Source organism: Octodon degus, unplaced genomic scaffold, assembly GCF_000260255.1.
Source record: "Octodon degus isolate 3935 unplaced genomic scaffold, OctDeg1.0 scaffold00246, whole genome shotgun sequence".
In the NCBI taxonomy this organism is placed as follows: domain Eukaryota; kingdom Metazoa; phylum Chordata; class Mammalia; order Rodentia; family Octodontidae; genus Octodon; species Octodon degus.
Genome location: NW_004524822.1, coordinates 2154482 through 2173591, shown reverse-complemented (window position 1 = coordinate 2173591; position 19110 = coordinate 2154482). Strand labels below are relative to the sequence as shown.

General features: G+C 40.8%; 1 protein-coding gene and 1 long non-coding RNA gene across 2 annotated transcripts in view; one reads left to right on the top strand and one right to left on the bottom strand.

Moving 5' to 3' along the window:
• The window catches only part of Syne1 (spectrin repeat containing nuclear envelope protein 1), a 564055-nt gene that overhangs the window by 507760 nt on the left and 37185 nt on the right, over positions 1 to 19110 (top strand). Inside the window, 3 exon segments of the mRNA XM_023706255.1 lie at positions 1822 to 1980; positions 3832 to 3998; positions 14674 to 14836. Of these exon segments, the coding sequence (XP_023562023.1) occupies positions 1822 to 1980; positions 3832 to 3998; positions 14674 to 14836 (489 nt within the window).
• Positions 4480 to 7202, bottom strand: LOC111813954. The gene is made up of 2 exons (XR_002819066.1): positions 6713 to 7202; positions 4480 to 4831 (listed from the first exon to the last, which is right to left on the bottom strand). It is a non-coding gene; the product is annotated as an uncharacterized LOC111813954 (long non-coding RNA).

Here is a 19110-nt window from a genome sequence, read left to right as displayed (position 1 = left end):
ATAATGGAACTTAAAGAAATGGGGTATAGCTATGAATGTCTATTTTGTATCTGTGTATTCAAAGTGGTTGGGATAGATACATAGTTGCATTCTCTTAATGAATAGAATGATTTGTTCTAATGGTGTTTGTAAATAGGATCACAAGTCTGCATCTTATACAACAATTAACCACTAAGAAGAATATATGCAGTGTATTATTTGTTGAAACTGTCTCATTACTATCTATTTATCAATAAAACTTTGAAAAAAAAAAAGAAACATATGAGAAAATTGCCATCTTAGTGAGTCATTAGGAAAGCGCAGATCAGAACCGCAGTGAGCTAGTGCTTCTTTCTCACTAGCACAGCTATGACCAAAAAGACAGGCAATAGGAGGTATAAATAAGGGTGAAGAAGCACAGAGCTGTGCTGCTGGTGAACATGTGAGATGGTGCAGCTACCTCAGGGACGTCTGTGGTGCTACCATGAGACTCAGCAGCTACACGCCTAGATATGAATCATAAGAGAAATGAGGGCAGGGGAGATAGCTCAGCGGACTAAGCACCTGCTTTGGCAAGCAAAGGGACCAGGGGTTGATCCCCATTTCCACATGCTGCGCGGGGCCCCTCCCGCAGGCTGTGCTGAGCTGGCTACCAAGTCCAGGCTTCATGGTGCATGCCTGTAATCCCAGCACTGGGGATGCTGAAAACAGGAGGATCATTATGAGTCCAAGCTCTGCATAGTGAGACCCTGTACCAAATATATAAATGGAGAGAGAGAGAGAGAGAGAGAGAGAGAGAGAGAGAGAGAGAGAAGAAAATATGTCCCACAAACACTTGTGCCTAAAAGTTTATTTATAGTATATGAAAATGGAATTGATCCAAATGTCTGTGAATGGATGAAAGGATAAATGAAACACTCTGTAACCAGGTAATGAAATATGTTCAGCATAAAAAGGAATAAACTACCAAAACATGCTGAAGCATGGATGAACCTTTAAAAGAAGGCAGTCACGAAAGTCCACATACTGAAGAATTCCACTCATGTGCAGTATCCAGAACAGGCAAATGCATAGTGACAGGAGCAGGAGGTAGGCAGGGAGAGGAAAGAGTGGCTAGTGATGGCTACGAGGTTATTTCTGGAGTAGGAAGGGGACAAAAATGTTGCAAAATTGACGGTGGTGGTGGCTATGTGACTCTCCTAGTGTACTAAACACCACTGACGTGCCTGCTCTAAAGCAGATGAACTACCTGATATATGGGAATTTTGTCCCAATAAAGTGGATATGCCAAAAAAGAAAGGAAATAAGTAAAACTAAATAATTTTTTCAATGAAGAGTAGTAAAGTAACAGGAACTTACCCCAAGTAAATTCATCTGGCTAGACCAACTCCAGAATCATACCCTCCCCTTCAGGAGACCCTCCTGAGCCACACTAGATATCTGAGGCTTACTTCATTTTCTTTCTTTCCTTCCTCTTCCCCTTCCTTCCCTACTTGTACCTTTCTTTTTCCAATTCTTTTTTTCCTTCCTCCTTCCTTTCTTTTCCTCCCCTTTTGTTTTAACCCTAGTATATTCACTGATCATGCATCTGCGGTAGGCTGAAGCAACTGTTTGGTGGAGAACCTTCAACATTTGAACATGCAGATAGATCTTCAGAAAACAAACTAGGGTTGAACATCTCCCACTTGCAATTCATGGCCAGTTCTATACTTCAGGCCACAGTGGCATCATGGGATGCACAACCATTGCTCGTGTTAGTTCCCCCACACGTCAGGCTATAGCTGCTCTCCTGGAGTCTAAGGTCCTCGGTCACTACCTTGTGCATGCTCTCCCACTTTCCAGGTCTCCTTGAGGCGGCAGCAAGTGGGTGAAAGACTGAATGAATGGGCAGTGTTCAGCGAAAAGAACAAGGAGCTCTGTGAGTGGCTGACCCAGATGGAAAGCAAAGTATCTCAGAATGGAGACATTCTCATTGAGGAGATGATAGAGAAGCTCAAGAAGGTGAGTGAGCCCGGTGGCTCTGGTCTCCACGCTACAGCACACTTCCGTGCCCTTGCGTGGGCACGGATGGCTTCACAATCACTTCCTTGTTGGAAGAACACTATATGGTTCTAGTTTATCTTTCAGACATGAAATAGACTTGCTTGAGAAGTTCTGCTTTGTATACAAAATATTATAGAATACTTTCAATTTATGAGGAAGCAGATTATCTGCTACCTTTGTAGCTGAAATCATATGCATTTTTTTTCTCTTATTTTTTCTGTTGCAATTTTTAAAGAGACAAAATAATCACTAGAGAGGAGCTACAAGAAAAATACTCAGGGTAAATTAAGCTGAAATTTTCTCTCCAAAACAGTCGTATTACACTGACACATGCGTAGCTATGTTTATAGTAGCGCGCTTCATATTAACTAAATCTTGGAGGCAGCCTAGGCATCCATCAACACACGGATAAAGAAAATGTGTTATTTGCACATAATTGGGCTCTGCTCTGCCACGAAGATAAACTTAAATTATTTGTAGGAAAATGGGAGCAGCTCAAGACATGATGTTAGGTGAGATACATCAGACGCACAAACATAAATATCACATGACTTCTTTTGTATTAGAACCCTAAATTATAAAGCACAGCAAAATGGAAGATAAATAATGGGAAATTGGGAGGTTGATCTTGGGAAGGAGAACAAGAGATGAAGGAAGGAAGGAAGGAAGGAAAGAAGGAAGGAAGGAGGGAAGGAAGGAAGGAAGGAAGGAAGGGAGGGAGGGAGGGAGGGAGGGAGGGAAGGAAGGAAGGAAGGAAGGAAGGAAGGAAGGAAGGAAGGAAGGAAGGAAGGAAGGAAGGAAAATCAAACGAGGTGGCTACAGAGATACCTCGGCAGTGTAAACACCTGCCTAGAAGAGCGAGGACCTGAGTTCAGTCCTCACTACTGCATGCCATGAAGAACCTCAGGCACATTGTGCGGGCCCTGAAACTGGGCAGGGTAGTACACGCCTGTACCCTACCAGTGCCAGGGACGCTGAGACAGGAGGATCAAAAGTCTGAGTTGTGTAGAGAGACCCTGTACCAAATAAATAAATAAAAGATGAAAAGTGAAATTAAAATGTGTTATATACCAAATCCTCACAAGAATGTAAACAGTACATATTGCAAATGCTGTAATAATTTTTTTTTTAAAGAACTCAAAATTCAGTTCATTTTTTTCAAAGGAACGAATTATGGTCTTATTCATTCTGAAAAGAAGTAGAAATGGTTGTATCATAAGCTTTCTGCCAACTAATTCTATGAGGATTGATTCTAAACATATAATCAGGTTAGTGATTGAGGAATAAAGTGTGCTTTCCCACTATGAAGCTCTTTGAGCTTTGTATCTATGCACTCTATTGCTTTAATGCCCACGTTGAGTGCACAGAAGGCACCTCCTTATCCCGCTAAGAATATCTACATAAAAATTAATCTGAGCTGGTTGTAGGTGACACATACCTATAATCCCATCAGTCTGGGAGGGTGATTCCAGACAGTTGCAGTTTGAGCCAAGCTTGTGCAAGTTCGTAATTTAAAAGACTCAGAGTTAAAGGTTGGGTGGTAGCTGCGAGTAGAACTCAGTGTAAAGGCTATAGTGCCCCAGGACCACAATCAATCAATCAATTTTGAAAAACTTAATCCAGACTAAAAGCATGCATACTGAAAATATTAGGGACACACCACTAATTCTCATGCATGTGTGCTGATTTTCACCTAGTGGTCCTCAGACCCGAACTACCTCCAACCAGTGGAAAACTATAATTTCCATGTGTCTAGAGTAGTTGAATGAATATGCTTTCTGACCTCTGTGATTGCTATTTATTACTCAGGATTACCAGGAGGAAATTGCTGTTGCCCAAGAGAACAAAATACAGCTCCAGCAAATGGGAGAACGACTCGCCAGAGCCAGCCACGAGAGCAAAGCCTCTGAGATTGAGTACAAGCTGGGAAAGGTTAATGACCGCTGGCAGCACCTCCTGGATCTCATCGCAGCCAGGTAAAGAGGGACCCAGCTCAGCAGGACACACGCACACAGAGCTTCAAGGCCTTTTCTGCCCCCCATTTATTGCAGCTAAAAATAACCCAATAAATTGCTTGCTTCCTGCCTGTGTTATCCCACCATTCTGAAAAATGTTCATTCTGTTCTCCTAAAGGGCACTTTCATTAACTTTAAAATTTTTCTTGGTTTGCAAATCTAGTGTTGCTTGCAGATAGCTGAGAAAGAATCATACCCAAATAATATCCATTCTCAAGAGAAAGTGTTTTATTTCAGGACTTCAGAAGCTGCTTGTCTACCATAGCAAACAGAAAATGCAAAAAAACCCACAAAATAGTGGCGTCACATCCTGTTAGATGTTTGGTTAGCGCATGTAAGTCTAAAGCTGATAATTGCCACCCATGGTACTTAGATATAAAAATAAGCTGCTTTGTTGTTGTAATTTTGTGCTTAGCCTTAATAGCAGCTATGGTATTTCCTCATACCTGAGAGGTAGGTTACAGTCAGTCTGTATTGCAGAAGCCGGTGTAAATAAAAGGGATTAGCAGGCAAGATACTATAAAAGAAGATATGAAAGTCTTCAGGAGCAATACAGATTCTGCTGTGATTGAATGCAGCACTGTTATTTGCTATAAAAGGAGGGAATGACTAAGTGGTTGCTTGCTTGTAGGTCCGCTTGGCTTCCCGTTGCAATGCAAGCTCCGTGAGGTCAGGCAGCCTCATCCCACGTGCTGATGGTGGATCACAAGCACAAGTGCCTGGGTGGCGGTGTGACTTAGTGTAGGATGCTTACCTAGCTAGCACGTGCAAGGCTTTGCGTTCCATCTCCAGCACTAAAAAGAAAAAAAAAAAAAATACTGAATGTGGTATGGGGTTGATATTTCAAGGAATGAATGCATAAATTCTTTAATATTTATGTAGGTGTCCCTCATCATAGCAGGTAGGAGACATGGAATATTGCCAGTGCCCCTGAATTATAGCCCCTGGGAGCCACCCCACAGTGTTTTGTAAATCTCAGTCGCTGTCCTTAGCTGTCCTATGCGCATGAAATAGTGCCCTTTGTACGTGTGACACCACAGTTCTGCATGCCATGTTTGAAAACACTATTTTCTTCTGTGAGGAAGTCATCGAAGAATGTCTAACTCAAGCAGAGATTATTTCTTTTGATACTGAAACAAAAGTGGAATGAATGTCTCTCAGTTTTTAAAATGTTTTTCACGACAGTACTGCAGCAGTATTTCCAGTATTTCTTTTTTTTTTTTTTTTTATGTATTTTGTACAGGGTTTCACTACACAGCTTGGACTCTTAGTGATTCTCCTGTTTTCAGCCTCCCTAGCGCTAGGATTACAGGCATGCTCTGCCTCGCCTAGTCTCAATCGCCTTCTAGCACACCACAGGGGCGGGGCTGGCATGGCACGCTGGGGATCGAAACCCGGTCCCTGCGTCTGCCTAAGCAGGCATTTTAGTCCTCCAAGCTGTCTGGCTGGCCTGTCCCAGTATTTCTTGAGGTTACTTAATTTACTTTCTGGAAAGACACAATAAGATTTAATCAGTGATGGCCATACAAGGTACACAGGCTTTGCGTGATAGTCGCTTAGACGCCCATCCACAGGCCCATTTCTGTAGGGCCTCGTCTCACACAGATATCATTCCATTTCTAATTACCTCTTTAAGAATTAGATCAGATAACATACTGATCACTGACTTGCCGTGCTGTTTAACACCACATCGGAAGCCCGGGTTCTGTTTTGCTTCTCCCAAGACACCTGGCCACCACATTTGCTTTCCCTTTCCTTGTTTACTGGGACTGAGGCTGTGGGACTCTCCTACACCTGTCTTCAGCTATAAACTGCCAGCTGCGATGCTACATTCAGTGAGTCAGGTTCATCCAGAACTCTCCCCACTGCCAACGTTTGCCACACTGATTCACTGAAGCAGAACATAAGTTGCTGTGTGCCTCTGATATTTTTTATATTTCTTATATGCTTTGTGAAGAAAATTTGGAAACTCATGAAATTTACATAAAGAAAAGTTAACTGGAACCCACCAAGCAAATGAATAGACTTGAAAACTTACCTTTTTTTTTTGAAGTAACTTTTTTTTTCCCATAATTTTATTGATAAACAAATAGCAATGAGACAGTTTCAGATCAAATTGGTAGGACAGTTTCAATAATTAACACATTGCATACATTCTTCCTAGGGGTTAATTAAAATAAATATGCTGTTTGGGGCCAGGGAGATGGCTCAGTGGAATAAGCGCTTCCCTGGCAAGCGCAAGGGCCTGAGTTCAATCCCCAGTTCTGCCAAAAAGAAAAATAAATAAATAAATAAACATGCTGTTAATCACCTACATCATCATTTTTTTTCCTTTTCTCCTTTTCTTCTCTTTTTTTTTTTTCTTTTTTCCTTTCTTTCCCCCCTTTTTAAAATTTCCTTTTGCTCTTGTTTGCTTGTTTTTTTATTTTTTGAGACAGGATCTCACTATACATATTGTTGAACTTGTGGGTTTCCTGCCTCTGCCTCCCAAGCGCTAGGATTACTTACATCATTATTTTTAATAAGACAAGCATTTTCAACATGAAAAGGAAAGACTAGCATTTCTTCATTTTTGTTCATACTAAAATAGTCTTCCCAAAGGACATCCTGAGTGCTTTCCTGCAGCCTCTCTTTCCCCTCCCATTGCCCAGATGATCTGTGGCAGTCCTACTTACACCAGTGGGCTGGCAGACTGAACTGAAGAAAAAGAGAAGTTGCTCCCTTATGCTGCTCCAACTTGCTGTTCTTGTGGAGCTTTAGCTGGTTCGTGTACACATGCGTGGTTTGTCTTTCTCAAGTAGCCTTTCCAGTGTCACAAAAAGCCAGCAAGTTTGTCCTTCCAAAAGGGTGGAGCATCTGCAGCTGGCATTATTTTTGAGATCCTTTCTTTAGACTTGTAGCCGCCTCCTCCCAGCAGATTACACTGAGCTTGTTCCCCTTCTTACCCTTGTGGCCTACATTCCAGGAGCTCAAGCCTGGCACATGTTAATGAATGTAGGTTTTATTTAGAAACATGACCACTTGTCACCACTCAGTGTCATGTTATCAGGCAGAGACTTCCACCATTTGTCTGGCGTGAGCCTTTTCAAACTTCTCTACACAGAGAACAGGAAACTTTCATCCCCACTCGGGATATAACCTTCTGCTCTGCAGACCCTACCTTTTGCAAGCGGAAGCTTCATGGTGCTGGTGGAGGACTTGCGTGCCCTCAGGATGACAGAGGACTCCAGTGTGGACGCAGACCTCCCAGACTGCAACTGCGATGTCACCAGGCAGGCGTCTCCTTGAGTTTCTGTCATGGCACATAGCTTTCGGGTTACGTGGGGTTGGAGCATAGACGTCAGACGGTTTAATCCTGAGTTGTTTTTGCATCGTTCGGTGAAAGTGACTGGTGTTAGGAGATTGTCGGTCATGGACTCTAAAGAGTTATTTGTTGGTTTGCTGTTTAGTTCATCTGCTGGGCATGTGTGGCTGGCTGGAAAGGCTAAAAGCTTTATTCTGACTTGATATTCCAGTTGTCATGTGAGGGGCAATGGCTATGGAGAGAGGCTGCGACACAGGAAGGAGACTGAGCAAAAGACCAGCGAGGCTATTGCCTGCTACTTATAGGATGGTTTTTTTGATCAAACTCAAACTCAGCCTTAGGCAGTCTACAGCTCATAGCCAAAACTTTCTCTTTAATAAGAATCAGAATTCAGAGGCCTACAGGATTTTGTGTAAAGACTGCTTTTGTTTGTGTCTATCAATTAATTTTGTCCACTTGCTAATACAAATCTTATGAAATAGATGATTTAAATGTACACATTTGTATCTCAAGTAGTAACTAGTGCATGATGCAAATATTTAATTCTTAGAGTGTCTTCCCCCTTTAAGAATAACAGGACAAAATTTTTTCTTTTAATTTTTAAAAATGTATTTCTTTCATCATGTTTATCCCCCAATAAATGCATATAGATGAATAGGGTTCACAGATGGTATTCTTGGTTCTATGGTATTTAGAATTCAGGTTTTTGTTTTTTGGGGGATTATGGATATACTGAATAAATTTGAAGGGAGTGATGTATGCATAAAATATTGAGGGAGAGAGGGAGGAAGGAAGACAGAGAATATATATATATATATATATATATATATATATATATATATTCATGTGACAGTGTTGATATTAGACTCAACAGATCCCTCCCAACAAAGGCAAGGTGCCTGAGACACACACTGGCCTATGAACAGAGAACCATGACATGCAAGGACTTAAAGTTTTGCTGGGCTGGCTCACATCTGCGAGCATCTATTTTGAATTGTAATCTTGGATGCTATCAAAAGCAATGCCGCTCCAACTTCTTGCAATGATAGATAATTAAAATATTGTGACATTATTTATTTTTTCATTTTATGTATTTGGTACAGGCTCTCACTACGCAAGTCAGACTCATAGTGATCCTCCTGTTTCAGCCTCCCCAGCATGGGGATTACACCTGGTTGTGGTTGCCTACTCATTGTACTCAGCTTGGCAGTCAGGCACTTGGACCGCCAAGCTAGCTCCCTAACCCCTTGTGTCACTTTAACCAAGGATTTTCCTTTAAAGAAATAATGGAAGGAAGGAGGCATTTAACCTGTGATTCCTGACCTACAAATACCAATTTTTTTTTCTGAACCTTACAGAAATTCTTCATTCAACAAATCTTTTACAGTATTTCTACCCTCTACTCCTTTGTGGAATAGGCAACATCATCAACCAATCACACTGAAAAGCCCTTAATGTCAGCCAATATTGAAATTTCAGCTCCTCCCCACCCTGAATATTAAATACATGTGGTCTGGCCACCTGGATAACACTTTCTTGGTAATAGACAGTAGTAACATATTCTTTCTGGGTTCACATGAGTTCTTGTTGGTGCCTGCACCAAGCAAGTATACAGGGCCTTCATTGCCCACCTCCTCCCAGCCTACATTGGTTCCCCCAGAAAACAAGATAGTTTGCTATTTGTAGTATATGACAACTTTTAAATCCCGATAAAAGAGACCTACTTAAATGTCCACTCCCACTGCCTTTACTAAATTTATACCTTAGGTTGAGAAGGGAACTTTTTCCTAATGGACTATATGAACAAGCATTTCCATGTCACAGTGCCCTTGATGTATCATACACTAACCACTTTGACTTGGAACTCATGCAATATTATTCAGTGTTATAAATCCTGTAATTTATTTTGCTGGTATAGACAGTCCAGTGGAACCATATTTATTCATATCCCTTTGTGTTTGGGATCTTTTGGTCAGATTTGTGGTTTTTGAACCAAGAAGAGGAGTGATAAATAGACCATTTGCAAATGTTGAACCTAAAGGAAAGAAGTAGACACTTAATATCAATTTTAATTAAAATGTTAACTAAGCAAACTATTGTACTAATTATCCTAATTGTTCCTGGTTAGGAAGCATTTAAATAATGTCCAATGTTGTACAAAACATTGAGTTTAGCATGGCAGGGGGAGGGAAAATCCAAATGCAGGAATTCACAGTTCCAACTTTTCAATGAACTTAGGTTAGACGAGGCCAACTTGTCCATAAATAAAACCAGAAAGTTAAAACAAGGATAAGGAGGAAACAAGTACTCTGACCTCTGGTGAACCTCAATCATATTATGAAGTTGCAATAAAATTCCATTCCAAAGTATAGTCAGCAATCAGACCCTACCAAATCTGCAAACAGGAAGCTGGTCAAGTGGGAGGTGTCACTCAGAGGGCATTTTTAAAAGAGTAAAATCATGGCAGACATCTCAGTGTTATGTGCCATTTTTCTGCCTGTCCCAGTGGGACCACTGAGTGTAGATTGACCTTTCAATCGAGGGCACTATGGCCAGGGCTCCATTAAATTCCAAGTTGATGTTCATGCCATAGTCATTCGCAGAATGTACTCCCTGAGATTTGCACCCAGCAGCCTTTCTAAAACTGTAATTCATTGACTGCTATCCAATTTTGTCTTATGAATGAGAGAAGTATGAGTGGGTTGCATATGAAAGTTCTTGGAACTATTGTTAAAGGTGATTCCATGAAGCGTCCAAGAACTGGGTACAGTTTGTGCTTACAATGCTAATTGTTCTTGCTTTGAGTGAAGTTATGAGTCATAATGAATGTGGCAACACATTTTCCTTCCTTATCAATATAGTATATTGTGGAATATAAAAATAATTCTTCTAAATACATATTTTTCTAAAACAGTTATAAGATTATATACATATGTACTTTTACAAACTGAAACCATTTATTAAATTTTTTTTCAAGTGTATTGCCCATTTTTATTTATTTATTTTTACAGTTTCAAAGCTGATTAATAGGACGGTTTTGATAATTAATACATTGTCCATTGTTATCTTTTTAGTGGTTATTCATAGTACAAGAAGCAGACAGGATTTCCTGTCCAAACACTATTAGTACACCTCTTACTTCTCATTGAATTAAGCGAAAGTAACTGCATATTTATCCTAACTATTTTGTATATATAAATACAAAATGATCTTTCCTTTGTATCCTTTTTTTTAAATTTTATTTTAAAGAGGAAAAAACACAAAACAAATAATGGGAACAAAGACTAAAACAAAAAAACAGAAAACAGAAAAAAGGGTACAGAATTTTAAAGCAAAAATAGGAAATTAATAATGACGTTATATTACATATTGTGAAACTATTATTAACAATAGTGTATTATTAATTATGATAAATCAAAAACAGATTGTTATTGCTAATACTTGACCGTAATGAAAAGCATTTATAAAACAGCTGAATGATATTTCTTTAAGGAAAATCACGAGGAAAAGTGATTGTGTCACCGCATAATGACATCTTCATCTCAGAGAGAAATGCCTTATTGAAACTGTAGTAGAAGTGATGATATCAATGACAGTGAACTAAAAACAAACCAAATATCCCAAGTACTTGGACTGGAAGGCATTTTCTTTAGAACAATGGCCCTTGATCAAGGGTGTGTGTCAGAATTATATGAAGCGGGAAGAGAGAAGGCATGTCATTGGAGCATGGTGGGTGCAAGCACCCCAGGGGATTCTGTACCCCAGCCTAGGAATCTTGTATTTTACATCTTAGCACATGAAGCCAGGGATGCCTGGCGACTCTGGGTGTGAGTTGTTGCTTCTATGAGGACATTCTATCACACAATTCTATCTCTTTCTGTCACCTTTAAACACACAACATCCCTAAAGTCTTAAAAATAGCATTAGTCTTGACATTTCTTCAAGAGGATACCTCTCCATTTGGGTCAAAATGACACTCTTTTGTTGAGGTTTTCTTTGCTTATGTACTGTATACTTATATTAAGAGAAATGACAGTGAGGTGACCATGTTTCCAAAACCAACAGATCTAAAGGTAGAACTGCATTCTAAATAAGGACTGAATCGGAAATCGTTGGTCACAGGTCTCATCACCATACTTCTGTCTCCTTGTTAGAGAAATCTGTGCACATTCCACCATGGTAGGCTTCCCACGCATTCATAATCAATATTTTCGATTATTTCATAATAACAGAGCTGAGAAATACTACTCTACCCCTCCCAAACACCTGCTCACACCCTTCCCTCAATGCCAAAACTGTTGCAGGACTGACTTAGCTGGCCTTGCTCTTGAGCCCTTGATGCTGGGCTCCCCTGAATCTTTGCCTCTGGATTCATCTGCTGTTTTTCTCCTTTTCCTTCTGCCTTTGACTTAAGGCTACAAACATAAGGCTATTCTACCCACCATTCTTTTTGTTTGTTTGTTCGTTTTTTTTGGTGGAACCGGGGATTGCACTCAGATCCTTGCGTTTGCCAGTCAAGCACTTATCCTACTGAGCCATCTCCCCAGCCCCAATAAGGCTATTCTAAACAAGCTACATTACCACAATAAATTATATTAAACAAAAATACAACATTTTCTTGAATGTAAATTTTCTAGATATTCTAGCCCTCATTTACTCAACTTCATTGTCTACTTTCTTAAAATAATGAGCTACCTTTTATTACCATGGTGTTTACTTAGGCTAAATGCATTTTGTTGCCAGCACTCTTTATAAACAACTCAAGCTCTGCAGGGTCCTTCTACTCGCCAGACTTGGGATCCTCTGTTCAGGCCTCATCAAACAGTCCTGCTCTGTTTTGTAGCTGACAATAGGTGCACAAATTTAACCCTTCACATGGGTCACTTGCAGCGCTTGTTAAAAATGCAAATTCTTTGTCCACATCTCTTGGCATGAAGATCCAGCATGGCTGGATTGGGGTCTAGGACTCTTCATGTACAGACGCAACCTGATGCTTCTGCAAAGGCGGCCTTCAGATCACCAAATAGCACTCCTTCTTGAACTCCTCGCCCTCAGGCTATGTTACACTTGCCTAGTCCTTCCTTTCTGATTATTTTCTCAGTTGGGTTCCTCCTTTTCTAACCAGCCTTTTCAAATTCATTCTCCCTTGGGTTGACATTCATTTGTTCGTAGGACTTCAACTCCATGCCAACCAGCTTAAACTGATAGTATAAAATTCCCTTTTTCACTTCTGGACCTTACAACTACATGTCCTTATGTTTCTATGTGGTCCCTGGGGACATCATACCCTAAATTAATTCCAAGAATTTGCTTGTCCTCCTGTAGCATCCAGCTTATCACCCAAATGCAAAGCACATCGTTTTCAAATTCTTCTCATGTCAACTGTGAGCTTTGTAATTTGGCCCTTGCTTCTCATCCCACTGTTTCCAGGCTCAGGCTTTTGATATAAACTGTTGGATAATTTTGTTGGCTTTCTTGAGCTGGTTCCCACGACATCTTTGTGTCAAGCTTGCTGACACTCAGAAATCAGAACTGATCTTATCATTTCTCTTCTAATAAATCTCAGCAGAGTCTCTATTAGCCTTAAAGCAGAATAAAAAACTACCTTGTCCTTAAATATCTTTATCGTTTTACTCCAGCCCCCAGCCTTCTTTCCTCCCACCGTGTTCTAGGTCTTTGGCTTCTCTTTCCCATTCTCTCTCCGTCTCTGCTTTTCTACTGTTTCCTTGCCAGAAGTCCTTTTCTGGGCTCACATCCACTGCTCAAGATGCAGCTCAAATGTTGCTGCTCCATTTCTCTTCCATCATGGCATACACCGCCCCCTGACAAGGATAAAACTTCAGTTTTTGCCACATTTCCATCCTTAGCCCCATGTCTTCCAGCACCATAAATGTTTATAGACAGAATATAGAAAGAACCGAATACTCAGTGAACAAATGAGAGATGTGTTATTTCAACATGACCAAATAAAATTGATCTCTCTCTAGTTATGAACCGGAGACTTGGCACATTTCTTTAGTTCAGTTTTTACCATATCCTGTTACATTTCATTACGTACATTCCAGACAGATAGTGAATTTCAGGAAAATAATTGTCTTATTTAACTTTATTGTCTCAGCACCCCACACCTAACATTCCACATAATTGTTAGATATGTGACAGTCTTAAAGAAAATGGATGTCTGGTGGAGGGAGCTGTTTTGAGTCATGATGTTACACAAAGGGCTGAAAGTAGAAAATTGGGTGGTCATAGAGCTCATCTCTGTCCTCTGTTGCTTACGAGCCCAATGGGTCTTTACTTACTCTTAATGGAATCTGTATCAATCAGCTTTTCCATTGCTGGGGTAAAATCCTCAACACCCACAATTTAAGGAGGAGAGGTTGATTTTGGGTCGTAGGTTCAGAGGTTTCAGTCTGTGGTTAGCTGGTTCCAAGGCAGGAATATCATGGAGGAAGGGTGTGGTGGAGCAGGGCTCCTCACTCCGTGGGAGCTGTGCACTCCGGGGAAGGAGTGCAAGGAGATGGGCCTTGACTCTCCCAGACACTCCAAGAGGTGTGCTTTGCTGATCTCTGAAGTGTCTTTTAACCAATCAAATTGATAGTCAAGATGATCCATCACATGATTTTTCATTAGCCAAATTCAAGTTGCCTGGACAAGCGTAATATATCACTGTCACTTATCTCCTTTCTAGAAAACTTTTTTTTTTTGATTGTTGTTGATTGAGCTCAGGAATTCACCAATGCCAGGCAAAGGCTTCACCCTGAACCTCACCCCCATAGCTTGATAGTTCATTTGAAATGTGTTTTCTTCTGTAATTGATTTTCAACTCAAAAAGTACTAAAAGACAACCTACCAGTGCCAAAATTATATTTGGTCAATATCAGAACTATGGGTGCATAGTCTTTGATAATAGTCTGTTGGATTTTTTTCTGTTGTTATTTTGTACGGGGGATTGAACTCAAGACCTTGCACTTGCCAGGGAGGCGCTTATTCCACTGAGCCATCTCCCTGGCCCCTAAATTATGGTTTTTGTGGAGATCATATTCATGACAACCGTGGCATTTCTGTCAGCATCGTGGCTGTGGTGAGCACAACAGTTGTTAAGACTTACTGAATGTACCCTGCGTTATCCCACTCATTGACATCTCACAAATGCTTTATAAAATCCCCCATTTGTCGATGAGGAAACAGACACAGAAAGGTACTGCAACCAGGAACTGGCGGAGCTGGGGTGGACTAAGGCAATTTAGCATCAGACGTAGCATCCAGTCCTGTGCACAAGGGCGACGTGCACCGGCTATTCTGACACGGGCTGTTTGGCTCCTCTCTCAGGGTCAAGAAGCTCAAGGAGACTCTCGTGGCTGTGCAGCAGCTTGATAAGAACATGAGCAGCCTAAGGACCTGGCTCGCCCACATTGAGTCAGAACTGGCCAAGCCCATCGTCTATGATTCCTGCGACTCTGAAGAAATACAGAGGAAGCTCAACGAGCAGCAGGTAAAACTGAAAACAGTGAAAGGAAGAACTCTGTTCCTAGTCTGGAAAATGGGTTGAGTTGGGTTAGGTTGGGTTGGGGACTCAAGATGGAACTCCAAGCAGAAGTGAGGTCTGACTGGAGGAGACGGAGGCATTGTGTGGGGAAGTGTTGGGGGCAATCGATTCATGCCACTGCAGCTCACTCTTGGAAAGACACTTATGCCTTCATAGTGCCAGTGTCATTAGTCCTCCCAGAAGCCATTCTAAGACAGAGGTAAGGCTGAGTCTCAGTGATATATATCAAAAATCATCAGATTGTTTGTTTATGGATTAGTTTTTTTTTTTTTTAAGTCTATGGTAGTGGAGCTCTTTATTCTGCATGTAGCATTTGGTATTTTACCTTTTCTTTCCTTTTTTTTTTTTTGTGTGTGTGTGTGTGTGTGTAACCGGGGATTGAACTCAGGCCTTTGCATTTACCAGGCAAGCACTTATTCTACTGAGCCATATCCCCAGTCCCAGCATTTAGTATTTTTAAAATTTAAAAAATTTGTTCTAAAAGAAGAATTACATGATGTTCAGAGCACCACTGAAATTTCTTCCTTCTGTATACAGCAGTGACGGTACATGTCATGTACAGTCCATCAGACACAATGTGCAACCAAACGGAGCAAAGAAAGATGACTAAAAAGACATACAGATGATTAAGCATATCAGACTCTAATTGCCAGGACTGCACACCATAAACTCCTCATAAGAAGTCTTTTTACTCCACGTCTTCAGGTTGTCTTGGAAAATTCTAACCAGACTGTGGCTTCTTTCATTATATTTAGGCCATTGCAGCTACATTGCTTAATTTAGAAACACTATAACTTGTAAAAATCACCTATTTTTAAAATTCTACAAAATATTTAGTGCAGGGGGCCTGGGAGATGGCTCAGTGGAATAAGCGCTTCTCTGGCAAGCACAAGCGCGTGATTTCAATCCCCGGTTCCGCAAAAAAAAAAAAAGAAGAAGAGAAAAGAAACTATTCTGGAAAAAAGGTTTATTTGGGGCCAGGGAGATGGCTCAGTAGGATAAGTGCTTGACTGGCAAACGCAAGGATCTGAGTTCAATCCCCGGTTCCACCAAAAAAAATAAATAAAAAAAAATAAAAATGCACTAAAATTTTAAAGATAATTTAAGTTGATGAGAATAGGTGTGAAAATACAGTTGTAGATGTTGAATTTAAATATTAAAATTGGCATTGAACTGAATTTTTTTTAAGATTGAAATTCTTTGAAAGATACGTCTGTTTGAGATTTTGGCAGTCGCACTGTGAGGCTCCCCAAATTCTCCTGGGGAGCATAACAATGATGGCGACCATGTATATCAGCGATAAGACTTACACTGCTAGTGGCCCATATTGTACTTCAACAAATGTACACAAATCAATACAGTAGCTACTTAAATATGGCAAATTGATCCAGTGCTACTGCAGAATCCACCTACTACAGAATCTCCAATGAAATCATAGTAAAGAAGGGACAAAAAGCCAAAACCCACGATGGCAAAGAAAAGAGAACAAAAACACGTTAGAGCTGAGTGACATCCGCTTGAACTTTGCACAATAGACAGTGGCCAGAGGAATACAGAGGGCTTTAGCGAAATGGAGAATGGAGAAAGTTAGTTCCTGTAGAAAGTTCTAAGGCTCAGAAAAGTGAGATGAGGCAAAAGTGAATCACGTTGTTGCTTCAGAGGTAGAGTCAGGAGTGGATAGACTGGCAGATCCTCCATGGCCCACAAGGCCAGGTGGCTCTGCGACGCTCACTCTGGCAGCAGACCAGAGAAACACTGTCTGGAGAAGGCGAAGCAGGATGATTTTGTGTTTGGAGATCACACACCCTTAGGGCTGGAGTCAGTATATTAAAGATGGGGAGATGAGGGGAACGGCTCTGGGCCAAAGTCTGCCTGCCAGCTCACTCCTTCAGCCTGTCTCCCATAAAGTCAGTAGCTTAGTGCACAACCTGAAGTGGGTGTGGTCTCTGTGGAGAAACAGACTGGATGAGGTAAATACCCTCAGGTGGCCATCCTTAAGGGAACCAACCCAGCAAGGACTCCCACTCAGCTTTTCTCCGGAATGCCTCCTGGGTCACACGCATTAGTACACAGCATTCAGTGACTGACTCAGTCCTAAGGCTTTCCCCTCTCCCTGCATTGCCAGGACCTGAACACAAGGCCTTGTGCATGCTAGGCAAGCAGTCTAGCCTTGAATTACTCCCCAGCTCTGCCTTGTTCTCAGCTATGTGAGTAGGCAGGAACCTCCACTACTTAAGAATTCTTTCGCCATGAGAGAATAAATAAAAATAAATGGGGGGAGGTAAATAAAAGGAAACACTATAGAAAGAGAAAAATAGTTATTAAAAAGCAGATTTTTTGGTTTAAGAAAAGGGATGCAATTTAAAAAAAAAAAAAAAAAACTTTCACAGTTGGAAATTTTCCACAAAGTGAAACAAAAAAGCAAATAAATGAAAACTAGGACAGAATTAGAATACTATTAAAAGATGAATACAGGCATTTCAAAATGCAGGTCAGTTATTCAACGTAATCCCCAAAAAGAATTTTAAAGATAGAAACAAAGCTATCAAGTAGTAGTATTTAAAAAAATCCCAAATTAAAAATGAATCCCTTAACGTACTGGAGTCAATATGTTAAAGATGGGGAGGTGAGCAGATCTCAAGTGCCCAGGAAAAGTTCAAACCAAACAAAACCACTCCAGGGACGCCACATTATAATTTTGCCAAAATGAGAGAGATAATGAGATAATGTCTAAGGTTTCCAGGGCACAAAAGGCCTCATTTCTCCAAAACAAAAATAAAGTCTAGAAGATGGCAGAATACTTTCTTTGGAAAGAATGAAAACTTTCTTAATTTTTAGGATTTTTGTATTATATAACTTAACATAGAAAAAGTTTACCTCCTCTACACCCATTTTTCTAACAGCTAACATGGTAGGAAGAATAATATTCAATTCAGGAGAAAGGAAATTGGCATGTTATTCAACCATAACGATGAATGAAATCCTGTTGTTTGCAGTAAGCCAGTGGGAGTAGAAAACATTACGTTAAGTGAAATAAGTCCGAAACAGAAAAAATACTGCACGTTCTCTGTTTTATTTGGAAATTGGGGGAGAAAAGTGGATTTGAATATAGATTAGTGATTTGCAGAGGCTGAGATGGGAGGAGGATATGGAAAGGGGGGTAGAATTCGATCAGTGCACACCATAGGCATGTGCTGAAGTACCATACTGAGCCCCAGCAGTATGTACAGAATTCATGTGTGGTAATCGAAACTAGAATTTTAGAAAGGGAACTGCCCAGATGAATGGGAAGCGGGGCTCCTGGTGACGGTCACCGTGCAGCCATCGAGCGCAGGCCAGGTTGGAGCAGGGGCAGGTCCCCGAGGAGGGAGGCTTCTGGGGCGCTCGACCACCCAAGAGCCTTAATTGTGCCGGAAGAGACTTAGTTCTATAGAAGAAAGACAAGAAGCAATAACATAAATTTGAGAGACAGAAAGGGGGGGAGAGAGAGAAGAGAGAGATTAATTACAAAAAAATTGAAGTCTTTTGTAAGAAAAGAAATACAACCATAGCATGCTGAGATGTGAAAAATATTAAATAACTGGAACCACGGAATCAATGACTGTTGTTCTAACTGTAAATTATGCTGAAGCAGTCACTGGAGCCCAGTGATCCATGACAAAGTCTATTCCTTCTCTGCTAGGAAAGAGTCAACAATGTCTAAAATTTTTAAAAATGAATAACCATCTGTATAATCACCCTGCTTAGAAATGCAGACGTAAGCAGCAGAAGAAAGAGCTCCCCAAGACAGAAGGGCTGCCTCTGGCAGAGAGGAGTCATGAGTGGCAAGGGTCCTGCTTCGTGAGATGTCTTCTAGTCATGTCTTTACTTTTTAATATGTTAATACACGTGTATATATCTTTTAAATTACATTTTAAATTATTGTTCAAAAATTATATGCCAATGATTTTTTTTCCAAAATTTTATTGATAAACAGCAATGAGACAGTTTCAAATCAAATCGGATATGCCAATGATTAAAAGGAAAGACTTTCTGGGTTCAAATCCTAGGCTCGGGGGCTGGCCAGATAGCTTAGCGGACTAATGCGCCTGCTTAGGCAGGCTCAGTGACCAGTGTTCAATCCCTGGCTGGCCCTACCCCTGGGGGGCGCTGAGGTGGCAACTGGGATGGAGCATGGTGGCGCGTGCCTGTAATCCCAGTGCTTGGGAGGCTGTAAACAG